Source organism: Podarcis tiliguerta (genome assembly GCF_965153285.1).
Source record: "Podarcis tiliguerta genome assembly, chromosome: 1".
Taxonomy (NCBI): Eukaryota; Metazoa; Chordata; class Lepidosauria; order Squamata; family Lacertidae; genus Podarcis; species Podarcis tiliguerta.
The window spans coordinates 106,021,934-106,040,563 of record NC_139534.1 but is presented as its reverse complement, the minus strand read 5'-3'; the positions used below and the strand labels follow the sequence as shown (position 1 = coordinate 106,040,563).

General features: G+C 44.1%; 1 protein-coding gene across 7 annotated transcripts; it reads left to right on the top strand.

Annotated features, from left to right (window-relative positions):
- The first annotated feature begins 2,146 nt into the window (after positions 1-2,146).
- Positions 2,147-18,306, top strand: LOC310680969 (RING finger protein B-like). 7 transcript variants are annotated; one of them, XM_083448248.1, is made up of 13 exons: positions 2,147-2,482; positions 5,651-5,827; positions 6,203-6,311; positions 7,551-7,652; positions 9,226-9,454; positions 10,281-10,304; positions 11,301-11,423; positions 11,722-11,909; positions 12,598-12,797; positions 14,564-14,655; positions 15,317-15,371; positions 17,242-17,339; positions 17,424-18,306. In XM_083448248.1, the coding sequence occupies exons 1-13, from the start codon at positions 2,406-2,408 to the stop codon at positions 17,663-17,665; spliced, it is 1,716 nt and encodes a 571-aa protein (XP_083304374.1). In that variant the 5' UTR covers positions 2,147-2,405; the 3' UTR covers positions 17,666-18,306. The 7 variants fall into 7 exon arrangements, 6 of the variants coding, with proteins under 6 accessions (XP_083304374.1, XP_083304371.1, XP_083304373.1 ...); XR_014513022.1 differs by lacking the exon at positions 2,147-2,482 and adding an exon at positions 3,761-4,202 and having other exon boundaries at positions 17,222-17,339; positions 17,424-17,559; XM_083448245.1 differs by lacking the exon at positions 2,147-2,482 and adding an exon at positions 3,761-4,202.
- Positions 18,307-18,630: the final 324 nt, after the last annotated feature.

The following is an 18,630-nucleotide window of genomic DNA, read 5'->3' as shown; positions in this document are numbered from 1 at the left end:
GTGGTTTTTATTGATTATTTTAATTCTTGTAAGCTGCCTAAGAGGTCTTTTACAATCGAGCAGTATATAAATTTTGTCAAATAAATTCCAGAAACACTGACACTGTAAGGCTTGGCCATGATGGCATTCAACTCTTCTTATCTGTACTGTGTTGAGAGTGTGCACGGTCTTACACCACCAATTCTTTCAAAGAGATTAAAAGGAAAACCTCTGAAATATAAACGGAGCGGTGAAAATTCTATATCAACTATACTGTACTAGTTCAAAATTCAGCATCTTATTATTATTATTTTTAATACAGAGGTGCAATTCATAGAATGGGGTATGTCAGCAATGCCTAATGACCTTTCAGAAGCCAGATAGAGGGACTGAGCAGAATTTCTAGGGTGTGAGTGGCAATGGGGAAGGAAATGGGGAAGGAAATGAAAGCCTTCGGTGCCCTGCCTAAGTTTCTGATCCTGCTTCTGCTAGTCACAAGTAAAAGCCATGATGCAAGATGAGAAAATGCAAACAACTGTGGTTGATTTTCATAATTTTCCAGTTAGGGAAGGCTTCTTTAGACTATGATATACACCCCCCCGATAATAAGGAAGCAACTGATGATATGATAAAACTAAGGGGATTTATCACATGAGCTACTTACTAGGCTTCTGTCTCTTCAGTGCTTCTCCAAGGTTACTGCTTTATTGCTGCCTGGAAGGGCATTCATAGTGCAAAAAACAAATCAAAACATCAGTACTGAAAACCCCCAGGATACTTGTGGTAGGAACAATTACAGGATTTCAGTAAAAAGCTACAGGACATGCACCACGTAGAAAATAAAGTTTCACCCTGACATTCCTGCTGGCACCACAAACCATATTTAAAGCAGATGGTATATACCGTCTTGAGCAAAAATAATGATTGCATAATTAAAAGGATGCCTGGAGTGGGGGGCAGAGATCCCTTGCTTTAAAAATAAATATACAATAGATACTTACTTGCTGCTAAGAGGGCTCTCGGTTTCTAACAATATGCTCCCCTTGCAAATAATTGTGTTAGCCTATATTTGTAGGCTCATATTTGAAACACATGTTGTGTGAGCTAAATAAACAGTAAATACTTAAATCTTGCCTGCATTCGGATCTTTTGGCTCATTTAGAATATGAAGTCAAATTTCATTCAGTGGTGGGCATTTTATATACCAATGGAAGCTACCCTCATTGCACACAGCCTCATCGTGGAGGTTTTCTTGGTTTTTTTGTTTTGCACAGGCAGCTGAACAAACTTGCATCACGAGGCAGCCTGGAGCTAGACCAAGCTGATTATCCGAAAACATGGATAAATGTTCTCTTCTGATTGTGTGCTCTGCTTTAAGTAGTTTTTTCCTCCAAGGGACAAATAGCCCTGAAGCACGAAACTGCAATAATGAGCACATTACTGGGGACAAACACATAAGTGTGAGATGTTGCAGTGCTGACATGACCAGTGTTCATAGAATATTGTAGAGTTGCAAGGGATCCTGAGGTTCATTCTAGTCCAAACCCCTGCATCTGTTCAGATGCATTGGCTAGAAAACCAAAGGCCATTTTCCTCACTTCCTTTGGCGTTTGGCTGCATATTATCCATGTTTCTATTTGGATAACACAAGCTACAGGCAAAAAAGGAGAATAATTTTGCACAGGCTTTTACAGGCAGGGATGGTGCTAGCATTAGGCAGAAGATGGCAGAAGCCCTCAAGCAATCCCTCTAGCACACCCTCCCATTCCCCTCATTTGGAAATCAAAACTCTGTGTGCCACAGACTTGCCATCTAAACTAAACTAAACCTGCTAAACTAGTCTGCTTCCCTGAAGTGCACTGGAAAATATTATCCTGTCACCATCATTGAAGTAAGATTCGGCTACCAGTCCAGTCAACTTCTGTACTTGGGAGAAGGGCTGCTATCTTGCCCTTTGCCTCAGGCAGCAGCATGTCTTGGGCTGTCGGCTTACACAGATTTCTGCTTCTGACCACCAAAGCCTGTGAAAGGCTGAGGGAATCTCCAGGAAAGGAGGAAAGGGCCCACATGAAGAGTGGTTGGCAATATCTGAATATATAAAGCAGGCATAGGCAAACTCGGCCCTCCAGATGTTTTGAGACTACAACTCCCATCATCCCTGACCGCTGGTCCTGTTAGCTAGGGATGATGGGAGTTGTAGTCCCAAAACATCTGGAGGGCGGAGTTAGCCTATGCCTGATATAAAGCTTTGAATGTTGTAAAACTATTTCAACATGTCACGTTAAGTTACAAAATGTTCTCTAATAGAAGTACACTGTGTTGCCCACCAAACATGCCATATCTCCAAAGTGACCTTTGGTCTTTTCATCTTGCTTTCAAGTAGAGCTAATAGATGCCACGTCTTGGAGAACATCAGTAGGAGAAATATGATGGCTTTCTCTCCCTCGTTTTCTTCCACCCCACACTCTTTTCATTGCACAACAGAAATGGATATTGGCTCAAAGTGAGTAGCTTTTAAGGAGCTGTCTACAAAGGCACATCAGTCCATCTAGCTCACTATTGTCACCGTACTAAATAGCAGCTCTCCAGGGTTTCAGGCAAGGAACATTTCCAGCGCTACCTTGAGATGCTGGAGACTTGACCTGGAACATTTTACTGCAGTGGCTCCAGCACACAGTAAGGCAAAACGCTTAGGAAACCGAAGAGAGGTTGGTTTGTTTTTAGCAAGAGCTTATAGAATGAAAATGCTGAGAAACCTCCGGCTGGGTGTGGTTTCCTTGTTTGCAGCTTATTTGAAGCAGGGGGTTACACCCTTGTTCACATTTTGAGAAGGCTACCCTAATACAAAGGGATGCGGGTGGCACTGTGGGTTAAAGCCTCAGCGCCTAGGACTTGCCGATCGAAAGGTCGGCGGTTCGAATCCCTGCGGCGGGGTGCGCTCCCATCGTTCGGTCCCAGCGCCTGCCAACCTAGCAGTTCGAAAGCACCCTCAGGTGCAAGTAGATAAATAGGGACCGCTTACCAGCAGGCTCGCCAGATGCAGCTTGTCACGCTGGCCACGTGACCCGAAAGTGTCTCCGGACAGCGCTGGCTCCCGGCCTTTAGAGTGAGATGAGCGCACAACCCTAGAGTCTGGCAAGACTGGCCCGTACGGGCAGGGGTACCTTTACCTTTTTACCCTAATACAAAGCAGGAGTTTTGAATTCAAGTCCAGTTCCCTGCATCTTCGACTTCAGGTATTAGGCCTGAGAAAGCTAAGCTTTGCCTAAAATGTTGCAAATGTTGTGCAGTCGTGCATATTTAAATTAAATGAGTTTTATTAAGCAGGTTGACATAGATTCATATTTTATGCTTTTAATACTATTTTTAAAAAATGTTTGTTGGTTTAACAGTCTGAGTATTGTTAGAAATACTCAAGCTCCCTTATTTCTTGTCCAGAAACAACTTTACAACCTTTATTAGAAGAAACCCAGTGAGTAGATTTTAAATGGCTTAATTGTTCCTAATGGTCTTTGAGAGTGTTAAGTGTGTTATTAACAGATACATTTGATTCAGGTGGCCTGTCAGATTCTTTAAGCCATCTGTCTCAAAAGATAAGCATTTCTGAGAAGAGAATTGCACAATACATTTGAGAAATTTCTGAAGTATTTGGATTGGTTTCATCACAGGCACCCAAGACCTGCGGGGCCGATGCTGCTGAGAAAAAAACAGTCTCCATCAACACATAAACATGTGTCTGACCAAACACAAACATGAGTCTGACCCCCCCCCCCCTGCAAATAAACCACGGTCGGCCTTGTCACACCTGAAACTGATCAAACAGGCTCCGCCCTGGAATATGCGGGGCTATAATAAAGAGCACTTCTGAGCAGCAGCAGAGTGCCCGCGCCCAACCCAAGCCCGCTGCGTGTCGACCTACCCAGACTTGGGACCGAGGAGCAGCTTATGCCACCCTGACTCACCCGTGGTGTCTGGGTGGGCGCCTTTGGGCCTCAAAGCGCCGCTCCCTCTGCCATGCTCTCTGGTGCTTCCAGTTTTCTGAGCCTGGATGGCTTGGGAACGCCCCGCCGGCGATGGAGCTGGGCCCCCGGAGGCCTCTGGCAGCGGGGGGAGGCCGCCCTAGCCCCGCAGCCCCGCGGAGGGGGGGATTTCTCCCGGCGGGAAGGCAAGCTCCACTTCTACGCCCTCTGGTCTCTGCGCGAGCCGCCTCGGCAGCTCAGTAGGTGAGGCCTGCGCGCGGCGGCTCGCCTTTCCCGCCATCCAGGAGGGTGAAAGCGGGCAAAGGTTTAGGGAAATTTATGTGCGAAAAAGCCTGCGCCTCAGGTTCACAGGTCACTTTTACGATACGGTGTTTTCGCACGTGAAAACCAACAGCGAAAGCAGCGAAGAGTCTTGTGCGACACCGGGAGCCTAACGTTTTGGGTGCGTTAGGGTTGCCACCTTCTCAGCTAGCCAGTGTAGGTGTGTGCCTTTAACAGCAGCTTGATGGGTAGACATTTGCAGGCGGTATTGCTTACCTACATGCTGCAAAAAGCCGATTTCTGCATGACCAGCAGACAAGCACTTAAAATAGGCATGGATGTTTGCAACCTTTCACCGTTTCCCATATGAAAATAAGTGTGTGTGTACCTGCAATATCCCAGTTCTCCCACCCAAAGTCAAGGTCTGGCCAGAACTCTTCATTGCTGATTTTTCTCCCTTTATGCATTTTTCTGTATCTTCTCTTGCACTATTTTATGAATCCACTGTGTATTAGAAAACTGATTAGCTTTAAAATTCATATCCTCTATTTTAGCTCCTTAGGGGTCTAGGTCTTTTAACTTACACTTATTCAGCAGAATGTCTAATCTCACAGTGCATCTGGCTGCATTTGTTACACAACATACATTAGAACTAATTGAACAGTGTTTAGTATCTGAATAGGCAATTATGGGAAGCAAGATGGAAGGGAAGTTAGAGGAATCCACAAAACCATCAAGATATAAAATGGGGGCAGCTATTGGAGAATATAGACTGCACCTGGTAAATGGGGACTGCTGGAGCCCATGCACATAATGCAAAGAAAGCCGCTTTAAAAGCAATGTTCATAATAGGCACAATGAAGGGTTTCTATTCAGGTTACACACAGTGTGAGCCTCACATTTGTAAATGCCCTCAGTTGGGTCCCTTCTGTCCTAGAAAGATAGTTCCAAAATTTCAAAGCAGGTTGTCAATCCCTCTTTCTTCTTTTAGGGAACAAGTGAGAAGGAATCCCTTTGCTGTATACATGCTATTATACCTTTAAAGCACATTTTCCCCTCAAAGAATTCTGGGCACTGTAATTTACCCCTCAGAGCCCATAATTATTTGAGGGGAAAATGTGCTTCAAATGCGCTTTACAGGTATTGTGCACATGGGCGTAGCCAGGAATTATTTTAGGGGGGCAGGCTTTATGTTGGAGCAGAACCGAGTTATCTGCGACAGAATTGGTCAGTTAAGTATTTTTATTTATTTACTGTACTTGATTTAGGAGGGCAGCTGTCCCCTCTGTCCCCTCCTGGCTACACCCATGATTGTGCGTACACAGCACCAGTCTTTTGCCCTCTTGTTTTCCATCACTATGAATCCTTTCTTCTCAATTTCCTTCCATGCTATCCCTTTTGAGACTAATATATTTTCTCTTCTCTCTAAGCAAATGCCGTCAGAAATGTTACCAGACTCACTTACCACTTCCGCTGCCCAAACACCTAGTGGTCTTTGGTTTGGGTGACTGGAGCCGCTATTCTCAGAAGACAAGCATCATTGTAGAAATATTAGTGAATCCAAATGTTAAGCCACAAAAGATTGGCAAGCTGGGGCCTGAAACAAGGTAAATTCTAGATAATTTGTGAATTTTGGTGCCAGTATTGATACTTGTTGGCATGCCAAGTGCTTTCCAAACACACTGTGAGGAAGTTCTTTAAAAAACTAAGAGGGAATAAATTCCGTACTTTAAAAGCAGGGAATGTTTCCAGGGCCAGCAAAGGTTGGATCTGAACTCAAGACTTCAGGGATCAACATGCTATTAGTTACAGCAGCTGTCATGAGGATGTTGTGCTATTGCAACCTACCATATCCATTTGTTCTGCTGTGGACAGTCTTTAAAGCTTAAGAATGTATTGTCAATTTAACTCTTATCAGCTATTGAAATAAAAGTAAAATTATCTCAGAGCAAGAAAATAGTGATCTGTGTGTTTTACTCAAGCAGGTGTTTGGTTTGGGAAGGTGACTGGCGAGTGGATGTTTTGATGGCTTCGTTAAAGCAGGAAGAGAATGGTAACCCTGTTAAGCTTCTCTTGACTGTCGAGGAACAGGTAGGAAAGTTTTCTATCTTGTCATTTCTGTACTCCCTGCCTACTGAGACTGGGTCCATGTGGATTCATTTTTAATGTGACCCATATATACAGATAGATATGAAAATGAAAGTCTTAAAACTATCCATTCCTGTAATGCCACTAGTTAATGAATATTGATATGCTGTGTAACTATTATTCTGCTTTGTGGTGGCCATGTGCCCTGAAAGTTTAAATACTTTGCCTAAAATATAAACAAAACATCAAATATAGGCCCTAAGTATCTGAAGGAGTGCCTCTTTCTTCATAGTCATGTTCAGCTGTTGAGATCTGCAGGAGAGGCACTGCTGGTAGTTCTGCTACCCTATCAAGTTTGTAGCGGGAATGCATGAGAGGGCATTCTCTGTGGTGGCCCCCAGGTTTTGGAATGCCCTCCCCTTCTGGCCTCATCATTATATACATATCAATGCCAGGTCATAATGCACCTTTTGCATAGGTTTTTGGGCTGCAGGATGAGTTCAGAATACCCTTCCCACTGTAGTGTTGTTCCTTTTAACTGACTCCTGTTGATTAGGTTTAATTTATTGCCTAGTAGTATTTGTGTGTTACACAGTTTGCTTGTTGTATTGAGCTGTATGTAACTATCTCTGGAACTTCACATTATTACATTCATTATGGCCCTTTGGGCCACTACCACAGAACATGATGAAGGGCAGCCTATAAATTGTTATAAACAAACAAATCTCACAGATTGAGTAGCTACATGTGAGATACCCTAGCTTTTTGATTTGGACCTGAAAACTGGTTGGAAGCCAGTGACTACAAAGCATGGGTGAAATATGTTCGTATCTCCCAGTTTCTAGCATATTTTAAAGGCAGCCCATGTACAGAACAATTATACAATTGCAATTATACAATTAGTACAATAATACAAACCAGGTTGGCCTCCTCATCCACAATTAAATTATGAATAAGGGTGATTTTATTATGGGCTAACCTGGCATTTAATAGCAACGCTGACAGGCTCAGGGGCATACCGGTTGCTGCTATGGCAACCATGATCCATCTGACCGAGGGAGAGACCCAAAGAGGGAACAGATAGATGCCCACTCAGTCTACCCTGTTACACAGCCCATCACATCCTTCAAACTATACCTCCCTCTCTTTAAAAGCCTCCAATGTTGGGGGCTACTCACCTGTGCATTGCCTTTTGACTCAAGTTACAAGTGTTGTTCTCGTGTGTGTGTCTCTCCTCCTTAGCTGCTCAACAGCACCCCCACCCGCCCATTTCAGGCCACAGAACCTAATCAGTCACCTGTCCTTCCAGAAGATACAGGTCAGCGATTGGATGAGCCCCCTGAGGTAGGTTTATAGATAGAAGTCTCCTTTTTCTCCATTCTCCTAACTGCTTGTTGTTAACCTCTAGGACCACAACCAGTCTACAAGTTACACAGACAGGTAGTGGAATTCTGGAAGCATTATTCCTACTGAGGGAATGGGGAAGAGGAGAAGGGTACAGTGGAACCTCAGGTTATGTACCATCCTCCTTACGAACATTTTGGGTAACAAGCTCCGCTAACCCGGAAGTAGATGTTCCTGGTTGTGAACTTTGCCCCGGGATGCAAGCGGAAGTCATTGGTGGCGTGGTGGCACCAGGAGGCCCCATTAGCGAAAGCGCGCCTCATGTTAAAAACGGTTTCGGGTTCAGCACGGACCTCCGGAATGAATTAAGTTTGTAGCTGGAGGTACCACTGTAATTCTATTCCCCACACCAGAGAGAGGGCTACATGAAACCTTTCTGCCTATTCTCTACATGCAGGGATGTTTGTGTTTTGTTTTGTGTGGGAAAGTGTGCAAAAATATATCTGCATCTACAATCTGAAGTGGTTCCTTCCAGATTTCTGCCACCATATTCTGTGTGATCTGTAGGACTGCTTTAGATCACAGACTTGGAACAATTGCTCAGAGATTGTGTTTGTGATCAAAACTCCGTAGTGTAAACTTCATTTGGCGTTTCACACCCAACAAATTTGCAGATGACGCGAAACTTGAAGGGATAGCTAATGCCGCAGAAGACAGAATCTGGATTCAAGATAACCTTAATAGATTGGAGAACTGGGCCCAAACTAAGAAAATGAATTCCAGTAGGGACAAATATCAAGTTCTATACTTACGCAGGAATAATTAGCTGCACAAATATAATGAGGGACACCTGGCTTGCCAGTAGTACATATGAAAAGGATCTAGGTAGACCACAAGCTGAACATGAGTCAACAGTGTGATGCAGCAGCAAAAAAAGAAAAGAAAAGAAAAGAAAAGCTAATACTATTCTAAGCTGCTTCAACAAATGTAGAGTGTCTGGATCAAGGGAAGTAATAGTACCGCTCTATTCTGCCTTGGTCAGACCACATCTGGAATACTGTGTCTACTGTAACAATTTAAGAAGGAATGTATGCAAGCTGGAATGTATGCAGAGGAGGGCAACCAAGATGATCAAGAGTCTGGAAACCAAGCCTTATGAGGAAGATTGAGCGAGTTGGGTTCTATGATTCTATAAGTGCTTGGGCCTTTGATGAACCCTGCTGGAGCATACCTTCTGCTCCTAACAGTGGTTTACCAGATGCTTTGGGGAAAACTCTCAAGCCGGACAGAACAGGATCAAAGCATATGGGGCAAGAATAACCAATATGGGACCCTCCAGATGTTGGGCAACACAACTCCCAGTTCCAGCAAGTATGGCCAATGGTCAGGGCTGATAGGAATTGTAGTCTACAACATCTGGAAGACACCACGTTGGCTACTCCTTGTCTAGGGCAGCCCAAGGAAAACTGGAGTTGTCTGTAGTGCATGTCTTCAGTGAGCCCTTTTCATTAAGCCGATTCATTTTGTTCGAATGATTTCTGATCCTGATCTAATTCTGTTCTTTGTGGAGCAGTCTAAGAATGGGAGTTCAGTGATGCCTGTTAAAGAGCCTGTGCTTGAAAGGAAGGAGTTCTCTCCACCCATGGAAACGCTGCTTATGCTTCCTGCTCCAGAAACAACTGCTGCATCGGTGGACTGTGAGGAGGCCAGGAATAAAACATGTACATCTAATTCAGCTCGCCTAAAGACCAGGAGGGTTCTCTTTGAACTTCTGGCATCCAACAGACAGCAGGATTCTGAAGGTTAGTAAATCTATAGCAGGAGTGATGTCTAGTTTCCGAGACCAAATTACCTTGTAATTGTATAGCATTCTGGGACAGGGTGGAGTATTTGTGCTCCCATGAATGCACAATGTCCAGTCCACCATCCCTTATCCTACTAGCTTGGCCTCCTTTTCAGAAACTTTCCAGTGATGTTGTAAAATACAAGAACACGCCAGAACATGCATACATCTAGTCAACACACATTCAGAATGCTCTAATTTATATGAATTTGTCCTGATGCATAGGAGTTGGGGAAGATACCTAGCAGAGAGTTATATACTTGAGTGATATCAATGCTGTTTGCATTTGGGCTTGCAGCTTATGGAGACAACCTCCAATTTGTTCTTTAACTTCCTGGCCAGTCATCATTTTCATGCAATTGAAAAACTGTTGCCAGATTGGCACCAATGGTGGTGTTCCTCCCTGTGCCAAATAATGGCTTTAGCAGCTGACTGCTGATCAGAGCCACAACATGATAGGAAAGAGCTAATCCCACTACATGCTGCAGACCTGATTCTGATAGTGTCTCCCTCACTGCTGGTATTTATAGTTTGAGGGTGGGGTGGGAATCATGCATTACCAATGTTAATGTGTGGTTTGGCCGTCAGTGTGCAAAAAATGCATGTTAAATTACTGAGCGTGCATTCTAAAGCATTTCCCCTGATACAGGATCATAAGTTCTTTGCTTATGATGAAATAGCATCTTTTCTTTTTCCCAATATAAATGCATGACACATTGAAAATTAGTTTGAAGGGAGCATTGCACGAGAATAGTAATCTCTCGGAACATTTTCTCTCCCTGCAGACTTGGAAGTTAAAGAGCTGCAAGGTAAAATACCTGTTCCTTGAACAATTTGTTGGAATTCATTCAGTGCTTCCAGAACAGCAGCTCGTAGTAATACCCAGTTACTACTCTTCCACTGTAAGCTACATGTGGCATTGCAACTGACTTCCTGTGTTTTGAGGGTATAGTGGGAGGAATTCCATGTCGTGCTAAGGTGATCATTTTGTCAGGGAAAGCATTTCAGCTTGTTGTAAGGAACAACCCCCCCCTCTCCCTGTGTGCTGTTCTGGACGTTCTCCTGACCCCCCTCCCCTCAAGCCAATTTTGGGGGGGCATGTAGGCGGAGGGGGGGAGAAGCCTCATTCTGGAAGCAGAAATCCTTGTGCAAGGCTTACATTGACAGAAATCATTAGTTGAATCTCACCCATTAATTCTTGTATGTGGACATCTCACTATGTTCAGTCTACCCTGAGTCCTAAGGTGGGAAAGACAGAATACAACTGAGCCACCCTTTAAAAAGCAGTTATTCTAGAGTTTATTGTTTTAAAGAGCAATTTGGTAATTACTTCCAAGAATTCCTTTAAAAAGTTGAAAAAAAGTAGCTCAAAGGGCATGGGTGTTAATTAAAAGATAGAATAGAAAAATGACGAAATGGTGCTCGATCGTAAAGGTAATGGTGCCAGCATGGCTATAGCTTCATTTACCTGCAGTGTCACTGGTGTATCTAAACTGCAGCTCTAGGAAAAGTGGAAGATTAGTTTTAAGACCATCTACGTATGTGGAGTTTGCATAGGATTTTCTGTGGTTTGAGGAACAAGAGAAAGCACTGGAGAGTATTGATTTGATGATGTCCTTTAGATGCCCTGTAAAAAGTGAGTGAAGGAACAATGGCAATTCCAGATTAAGGGTAGTATGGAAACAGCCAGAATCAGTCATGTTGTAGGTTTCAGGAGGAAGTTCTCCCAAATGACCCTCCCTCAATGAAATGAAATGGATTCTGTGGTATGTTTCTGCTGTCTCCACTCCTGCATCTCTCTGTAGTATGTCCAAGCCCTCGGTGGTGTCATGCCATGTGCCTGAGTGACCCTGAAACTGCTGTTCTGATTGGTGGCGAAGGAACTAATCAACAATTTTGCCAAGATGCACTGTGGAAACTGGAAATTGGTGAGATGCTTCTTTGCTTGCAGTGATGTACATGTTGACACTGTCTGCAACCGATCAGAGGGAAACTGAATTGGAGTCGGTTTTTCCTATATGGGGATAGTAGTTCTTAAAGGAGTATCTGCCACGCCTGGTGATCTGAACTTGATAGTGGCTGGATCTAACTTGCTTTGCACGCTACTTGTGTTCTGGCTAGCAGGGAAGCCAGCTCTAAGCTGTTAGCATGTTGGTGACTACTTTGTGCAACTTTCCCCCCACCCTCTTGCACATCTTGAGTTCATTTCTGTTGCTGATTTCGCAGACAATGACTTCTGGTTCCCCATGGATCTCCCAGCACCAGGTTCCATGCCACAGTGTTCAAGGGGCCACAGTGCCACATATGACCCAGAGACCAAGCGCATTTACATCTTTGGGGGTATGAGGGAGGCAAAGCGCTACAGCAACATCCATGTTCTGGACACGGCGTCTTGGAAGTGGCTTCATGTGTCTGTGAGTCACAAGAGAAACAAAGCTTTGAACAACAAAGAGACATCCATTCCTTTATTTGTTTTTAAATTGTGTCCCGGTTTTCACCAATGCGATTTACAACAATGTAGTATGCGGAATTTAAAACATACACTCCCCAAACCTCAAGAGCAGTGGTCAGCAAACTTTTTCAGCGGGGGCTGGTCCACTGTCCCTCAGACTTCGTGGGGGGCTGGACTATATTTTTTGGGGGGGAAATAATGAATGAATTCCTATGCCCCACAAATAACCCAGACATGAATTTTAAATAAAAGGACACATTCTACTCATGTAAAAACACGCTGATTTCTGGACCGTCCGCTGGCCAGATTTAGAAGGCGATTGGGCTGGATCTGGCCCCCGGGCCTTAGTTTGCCTACCCATGCTCAAGAATTTAGAATCTTAAAAAAAGAGCAGACCATCTGAGAAGGTGTCTTTGTCCCTGAGTCTTCCCCACTTCTGTAGGCACCTCCGCTCCATGTAAGAGAGAGTGGCGGATCACAGCTCAGGTGGGGAGTGATTGAGGCAGCTGCTCTCAGGTCTATTAGGAAGGCATTGGAAAGGGGACCAATCATGTTCATTGATGCTGCCAGCAACGGAGCTGTCTGTGGTGCTGATACTAAGTCAGCTTAAAATGCCAAGCCTGTACAGTGACCGGTGATCTCTTCCTTAGGCTAAGGGTAAAGTGCCAACGCTGGCTTACCATAGTGCAACCATCTACCGAAAGGAGCTATTTGTCTTCGGAGGAGCTTTCCCTAAAATGTCATCCCTGGAGATGGGAGCTTGCAGCAACACACTCTTTGTTTTCAACCCCGAGTATGAGATCTGGTATCAACCCATTGTTGAGGGGGAGAAGCCTTTGCCTAGGCTTGGGTAAGTCTTCTTTGCTTCAGTGAGGAGAATCAGCTTACTGCTGACTTCTTGATTTTTCTCACTGAAATGTGATATTGGACAACTCCTTCATTGCTCTCATTTTTATTTTATTTCCTTGGCGGTTGGAAATAGCGTAATTAGTGCTTTCTTTGAAAACACTTGTACATTTTCCTGCGGGTATTTACTTCGTTTGATAGTGCTATAATGCCAAGGGACTCTGTGTAAACTCTGCCCCTCAAACTGACGGCCCCTCAGAAACCTCCTATCTTGTTCACATACTAAGTGCATTCAGACATCCTCTCTGCCTGGAATTCCTTGGGAGTGTTTTATTCTCTCACACCCAGAATGAAGCTTACAATGCCATTTTTAAAACTCTGTGCAGTAGAAGGCAAGACTATGGCTTGGATCCAAGGTGTCTCGTGGGGGCTGCATAACTTTACTGCATGCCGAGGGGGCATGCAGTTTCAGGATCAGCTTGCAGGGGGACTGTGACAGATGGGAAAGAAGTATGAGAGCCTCATTTCACAAGTGGAGTGGGTGCCTCTTGCAGGTTTTAGGACCAGGCTCATATACTAATATTGATATCAGCTGTGTAAATCTTGACAAACTTTTCCTTACTTCCAGCATGGGAGTTTATGTGTTTTGGCTAAAGACTTTTCAGTTCTCTTAATCAGAGAATTCACAAAAACCTGCTGGTCAAGAGAAGGAATTAATAGAAGCTCCTTCTCATTCTGCAGAGATCGGCTTAGGAGTTGGATCTATAGGTCTCCGGACCAAATTACACATTTCCTAATACGTTGCTTAAATAAAACTTTTTAACTTTAGCAAATGGGGGAAATTCTATCACATCTGATGAGTTGATGAGTTTGTTCTTAATCTAGATAAAATCTTGGCGAATCTACTCAGGCAGTGCTGTAAAACTTGTGTTTACTTGATGCATTTCTCTAGTAAAAAAGCCTTTTGTGTTCCATGGTTCACATTACATTATGTTTACGTATGTCTTTTTTTGAGGGGGTTATATCCTGCCCTCCACTCTAGGGCTGTGTTCACATTACTGCCATAGATTTCAGTGATTTCCCACAGGGATGCTTTCACACCTTCGCCAAAGACAAGAGGCATAAGGATTCCAATCATGTGAAGCTGGTTTGAGAAACAATACACCAAACAGTAGTAGCTTATAACAAAGTACAAGATACATAATGCATTTTGGATAACGTCATGTGAACACAGATTATAAACCAGCACTGGAAACTCAGTGAATGCACAGTAAACTGGAGTATGAACACAGCCTAAGGTTGCAGGCCAGCTTATGTCAATAGAGATTTTTTTAAAAAATTACAGCATAAACATTATTACATCTAAAACCAACTCACACATTTTTTTCTTCTGCTGCTACCGAAAGAAGAGCAATTTTATTCTTCTGATGCTACCGAAAGGCTTAATGCAGCTGATGTCTCATATTAAAACTTTAGTTTTGAAAGTTGCTATTGGATATTGGAACACCATAATTTGTTTTTAAGGCGTTGCTGGAGCTGGCCAAACATTTGGCCTCTTTCCACCAAATGCCTTGCTAGCTTTGGAAATGATGGAGCTCCTCATATACAGCCCCTGTAGTTGCCCCAGAATGGCCCCTGAGATTGACTGAAGCTAGGAAAAATCATTCAAAAATGTAAGACATAAAGTGGATTTCTAGCTATAGGTGTTGCAGGGACTGTTTCATTTTCCTACGTTTCCCTTGTTCACTGTCTTTCCTTGCTTTCTCAAAGCCATTCAGCTACTCTGCTGAGGAACAAACTGATCATATTTGGGGGCCAGAAGACTTCCTTCTACCTGAACGACACACACATCCTAGATCTGGGTAAGAACTTTGCCATTCCCTCTCTCAGTTTGGATGGAGTTGAAGTCCACCGCCTGGTGAGGTTAAAGGAATCCCTTGAGGCGGGAGATGTCAGAAGTTGGTATATATTGCACACTGGTGTGAGGAAAGACTGATGCTAGCAAACAGCGACTTTGCCTCAAAACCTTTTGGTGAATGGATCAAAAATGACCCCTCACTGGCCTTTGTAAGATTACTGGTGCTGTAACCGGATTTATCGCCAGATGCAGTTACAGACATCTCTGCATTATATGCAATAAGCTGCTGCAATTCCCATCCAGAGAGGAAGCTGTGTGAAGTCTATTTCAGCAAAAACAACAATACCCTGTAGCACCTTGAAGTGTAACAAAGTTATTGTGGGCGTGTGAGTGGAGAGGAAGTGAATAAAATGCAAAAAGTAAAGCCTGTGATGATCTAAATTCAATAGTTGTTTTATGAATGGTCACTAGTCAGGCCTTTTTGCATTTCTTTACAAATTGATACCATTGTTTACATTCCTCCTTACGTCTGATGAACCCAACTTTAGCCCACAAAAGCTTCTGCTGTAGTAATGTTTAGTGTTTTTAAGGTACCACAAATTTTATTTCCCCCCCAATAAGTTTGTTGCATCTGAAATCTTCCACCTTTCCCCATGTGCCTCTAGGTTTCATGGAGTACATTTCAGTTCCTTTTCTCTCTGGACAACCTTCAGCTCGCAGGTAAGAGCTGATTATGGGGCTCTCTTGCATGAACAGTACTAGTGATTGTAATGGAAAGGGGTTTGAGGTTCATGTTTGAAGGGCTGCTGTCAGTCATGAGTTGGCATCCCTGGAGCCTGGGCTAGAAAAAGGTAGAGCTTTAAACTTGCATGTGCTGTTCTTCTCAGAAGCCTGTTAGTTTACAAGAAGAAACCAATCCTTGATCATTTTACTGCAGAAACGTGGAGCCTGTATCCCCTCCCACTCCTGGTGCTGCTGCACTCCAGCTCCCATCAGCCCCCAGCCAGCTTGGCTAATGATCAGGGATGATGGGACCTGAAGCCCAACAATATCAGGAAGGACACAGGCTCCACATCCCTGATTTAATGGGCGAAACCTTCAAGCTGTTGGTACTGCAGGCTGAGACCCTACCTGCCCATGGACTGTCTTGCCAGAGTGGTGCACACTCTAGTTATCTCCCGCTTGGACTACTGCAATGCGCTCTACATGGGGCTACCTTTGAAGGTGACCTGGAAACTACAACTAATCCAGAAGGTGGCAGCTAGACTGATGACTGGGGGCGGCCGCCAAAACCACATAACACCGGTCTTGAAAGACCTATTGGCTCCCAGTACGTTTCTGAGCACAATTCAAAGTGTTGGTGTTGACCTTTAAAGCCCTAAATGGCCTTGGTCCAGTATACCTGAAGGAGTGTCTCCACCCCCATCGTTCTGCCCGAACGCTGAGGTCCAGCGCCGAGGGCCTTCTGGTGGTTCCCTCACTGCGAGAAGCAAAGCTACAGGGAACCAGGCAGAGGGCCTTCTCGGTAGTGGCGCCTGTCCTGTGGAACACCCTCCCATTAGATGTCAAAGAGATAAACAACTACCTGACATTTAGAAGACATCTGAAGGCAGCCCTGTTCAGGGAAGTTTTTAATGTGTGACATTTTAATGTATTTTTAATCTTTGTTGGAAGCCACCCAGAGTGGCTGGGGAAACCAAGCCAGATGGGGGGGGACACAAATAAATTATTATTATTATTATTATTATTATTATTATTATTATTATTATTATTATTCATGCCTATATCTAAGCTCCTAGGCAGGTTATCTATTGTAGCAGCCGCCTTTTTCTTCTTGCAGTATTTGATGTGAAAGACTCATCACTGCATCACATGATGACCCAGAGGCAAAGCTTACACTTGCCTCCAGCTTAAAGCAGTTAGTAGCTCTTTAAGGAGTGGATTGGCAGGGAGGAGTCTTCAAGTGTTGTGGCTGCTCCAAGCAGCTGTTAACCCACCCTGAAAGTAGGAGTGTGGGGAGGTTAAAAGGCAGTCCTCACATTACCTCATAAAAGCGAACAGTTCTTTTTTGGGTGAGATCCCTTTTAAAAAAGCTCTTAACATTTTTGCATGGATGATATTTCCTCTGAAAAGTGCGGAACAAATCAGAATTTGTACAGAGATGGACCAAGTTTGAGTAGAACAGAGTTGCAAGTTTGAGTAAAACAGAGTTGGGGATAGAGATGAGCCTTCTGCTTTCAAAAAACATATCCCATGTAAGTTACACCAGACACACCCTAGCCTTTTCCTCCTCACCTTCCACTATCATTATCTGCCACATCAAGATGGCCTGGTCCTGGCCACCATGTTGCCTTACGATCATGCAAGTGGATGATGTGATGTTATGGACTCCCGATAAGTCCATAGAAGTTGGTGGTGGCTACACAATACATTTGAAGAAAATGGGAGAGCCAGACTGGGGCATTTTGGGGCATATTAGCTGGGTGGGCGAGACGATGACCCTAGATGGCCAGGCAGGAAGTGAGCAACTGGGTACAAGCTCTCACTTTCGCTTTATTCTAATCCTTAAGAATCCATCTTCTGCTTCCAGTTTCCATGCGGCCATTCCAGTGTCTGATCAGAAAGTGCTGATAAGCGGAGGCTGTGGTGTCAGAGGAGCCTTTCGGGATGCATTCACATTCCATCTCGGTAAGTCCTTGCGACGCTTTTGCTACCAGTGCTCCCTCAAGATGTGGAGGTTTGCTACCACCCGTTAACCCTTTCCCATTGCAGATACCTTGACCTGGAGTGCAGTCAAGCATAGTGACCTTTGCTCTGTGCCCCGGGCAGGCCACACACTGCTCAACTTGACTTATGCCCCCCAGACGGATGCAGATAAGGAGAACCAGGGCAAGCACAATGTGTGCACGGTTCTGGTCTTTGGGGGGTCAGACCGTGCTGGCAAGTTCTACAATAGTACAAGCAAGCTGCAGCTGGACCTTGAAGTGACGAGGTCTTCCCTGGACCCTGCTTGAGTCATTGGGAGTCCTGTGTCTGGACCAAGAAGGCAAGATCAGAAAGACTGAATATTGGAAGAGTACAAGTGGATGGATACAAGACTGCCAGTGCGAACAGAGGTTGTGAAAACAACATCATCCCTCTCTGAATACTTTGCTGATCTTTCTGCTGGTTTCATCCCATGTAGGAGAAACAAAGTGGGTTTTCAGGAGATCAGGCAGTGGGTTTTTACTTTAGTATTTGCATTTTTGCACTCTGTCATTTCAGTGTAATCTCCCCCATCCTTCACTGTTGCTGCTCTTGAACCCCATATTCTTTGACATGCCCTAATCAGTCAGTCTTGGATGTAATAGTGCCTCAGCTTAATCCTTGCTAGAGGAGAGGAAAGTACCCTGAAAATGAATGAAGAAATACTGCGGGATGTTTATAAACTGAAGGGCATATAGGCAGGGCTTCAGATATTTGACAGCTGGATCTGGATTATACCAATGCATTTCTATACCTTTCCTCCTTGCTCCTGTTTCTTCCCATTCTATTATGTTCCTGCTTTTAATCCTCTGTCCCCTGTCAGTTTGACCAAGCCCCACGTCCCCAGCAAAAAAATTATAACCCAAACCCAAATTGTGTAATAAAGCATGCATAAGAGTTGTGATAAAAAGAATCTGTCTTTGTTCTATTTATGCTATGAAACTTTGCTGGAGGCATGGAGAGAAGCAATCGCATTCCCAGAACCTCCTAAATTACGCACATTTAATTTATACACACGTAATCCACCTCTTTCTTGCTGTAGAATTACTTTTTTTAAAAAGTACAAAGTATACACACTCCTAATTAATGCTTCAAAGAAGTGTGTTCTGACCTCTCCGAGGAAAAACTTCAGCCTCTGGGGGATTCAGAAGATGCCTAGATCCTGCCAGTGTATTGCACCAACTCCCATTTTCACCATAATTTCTTTGCTTTGTTGAAATGCTGCGGCCGTGGG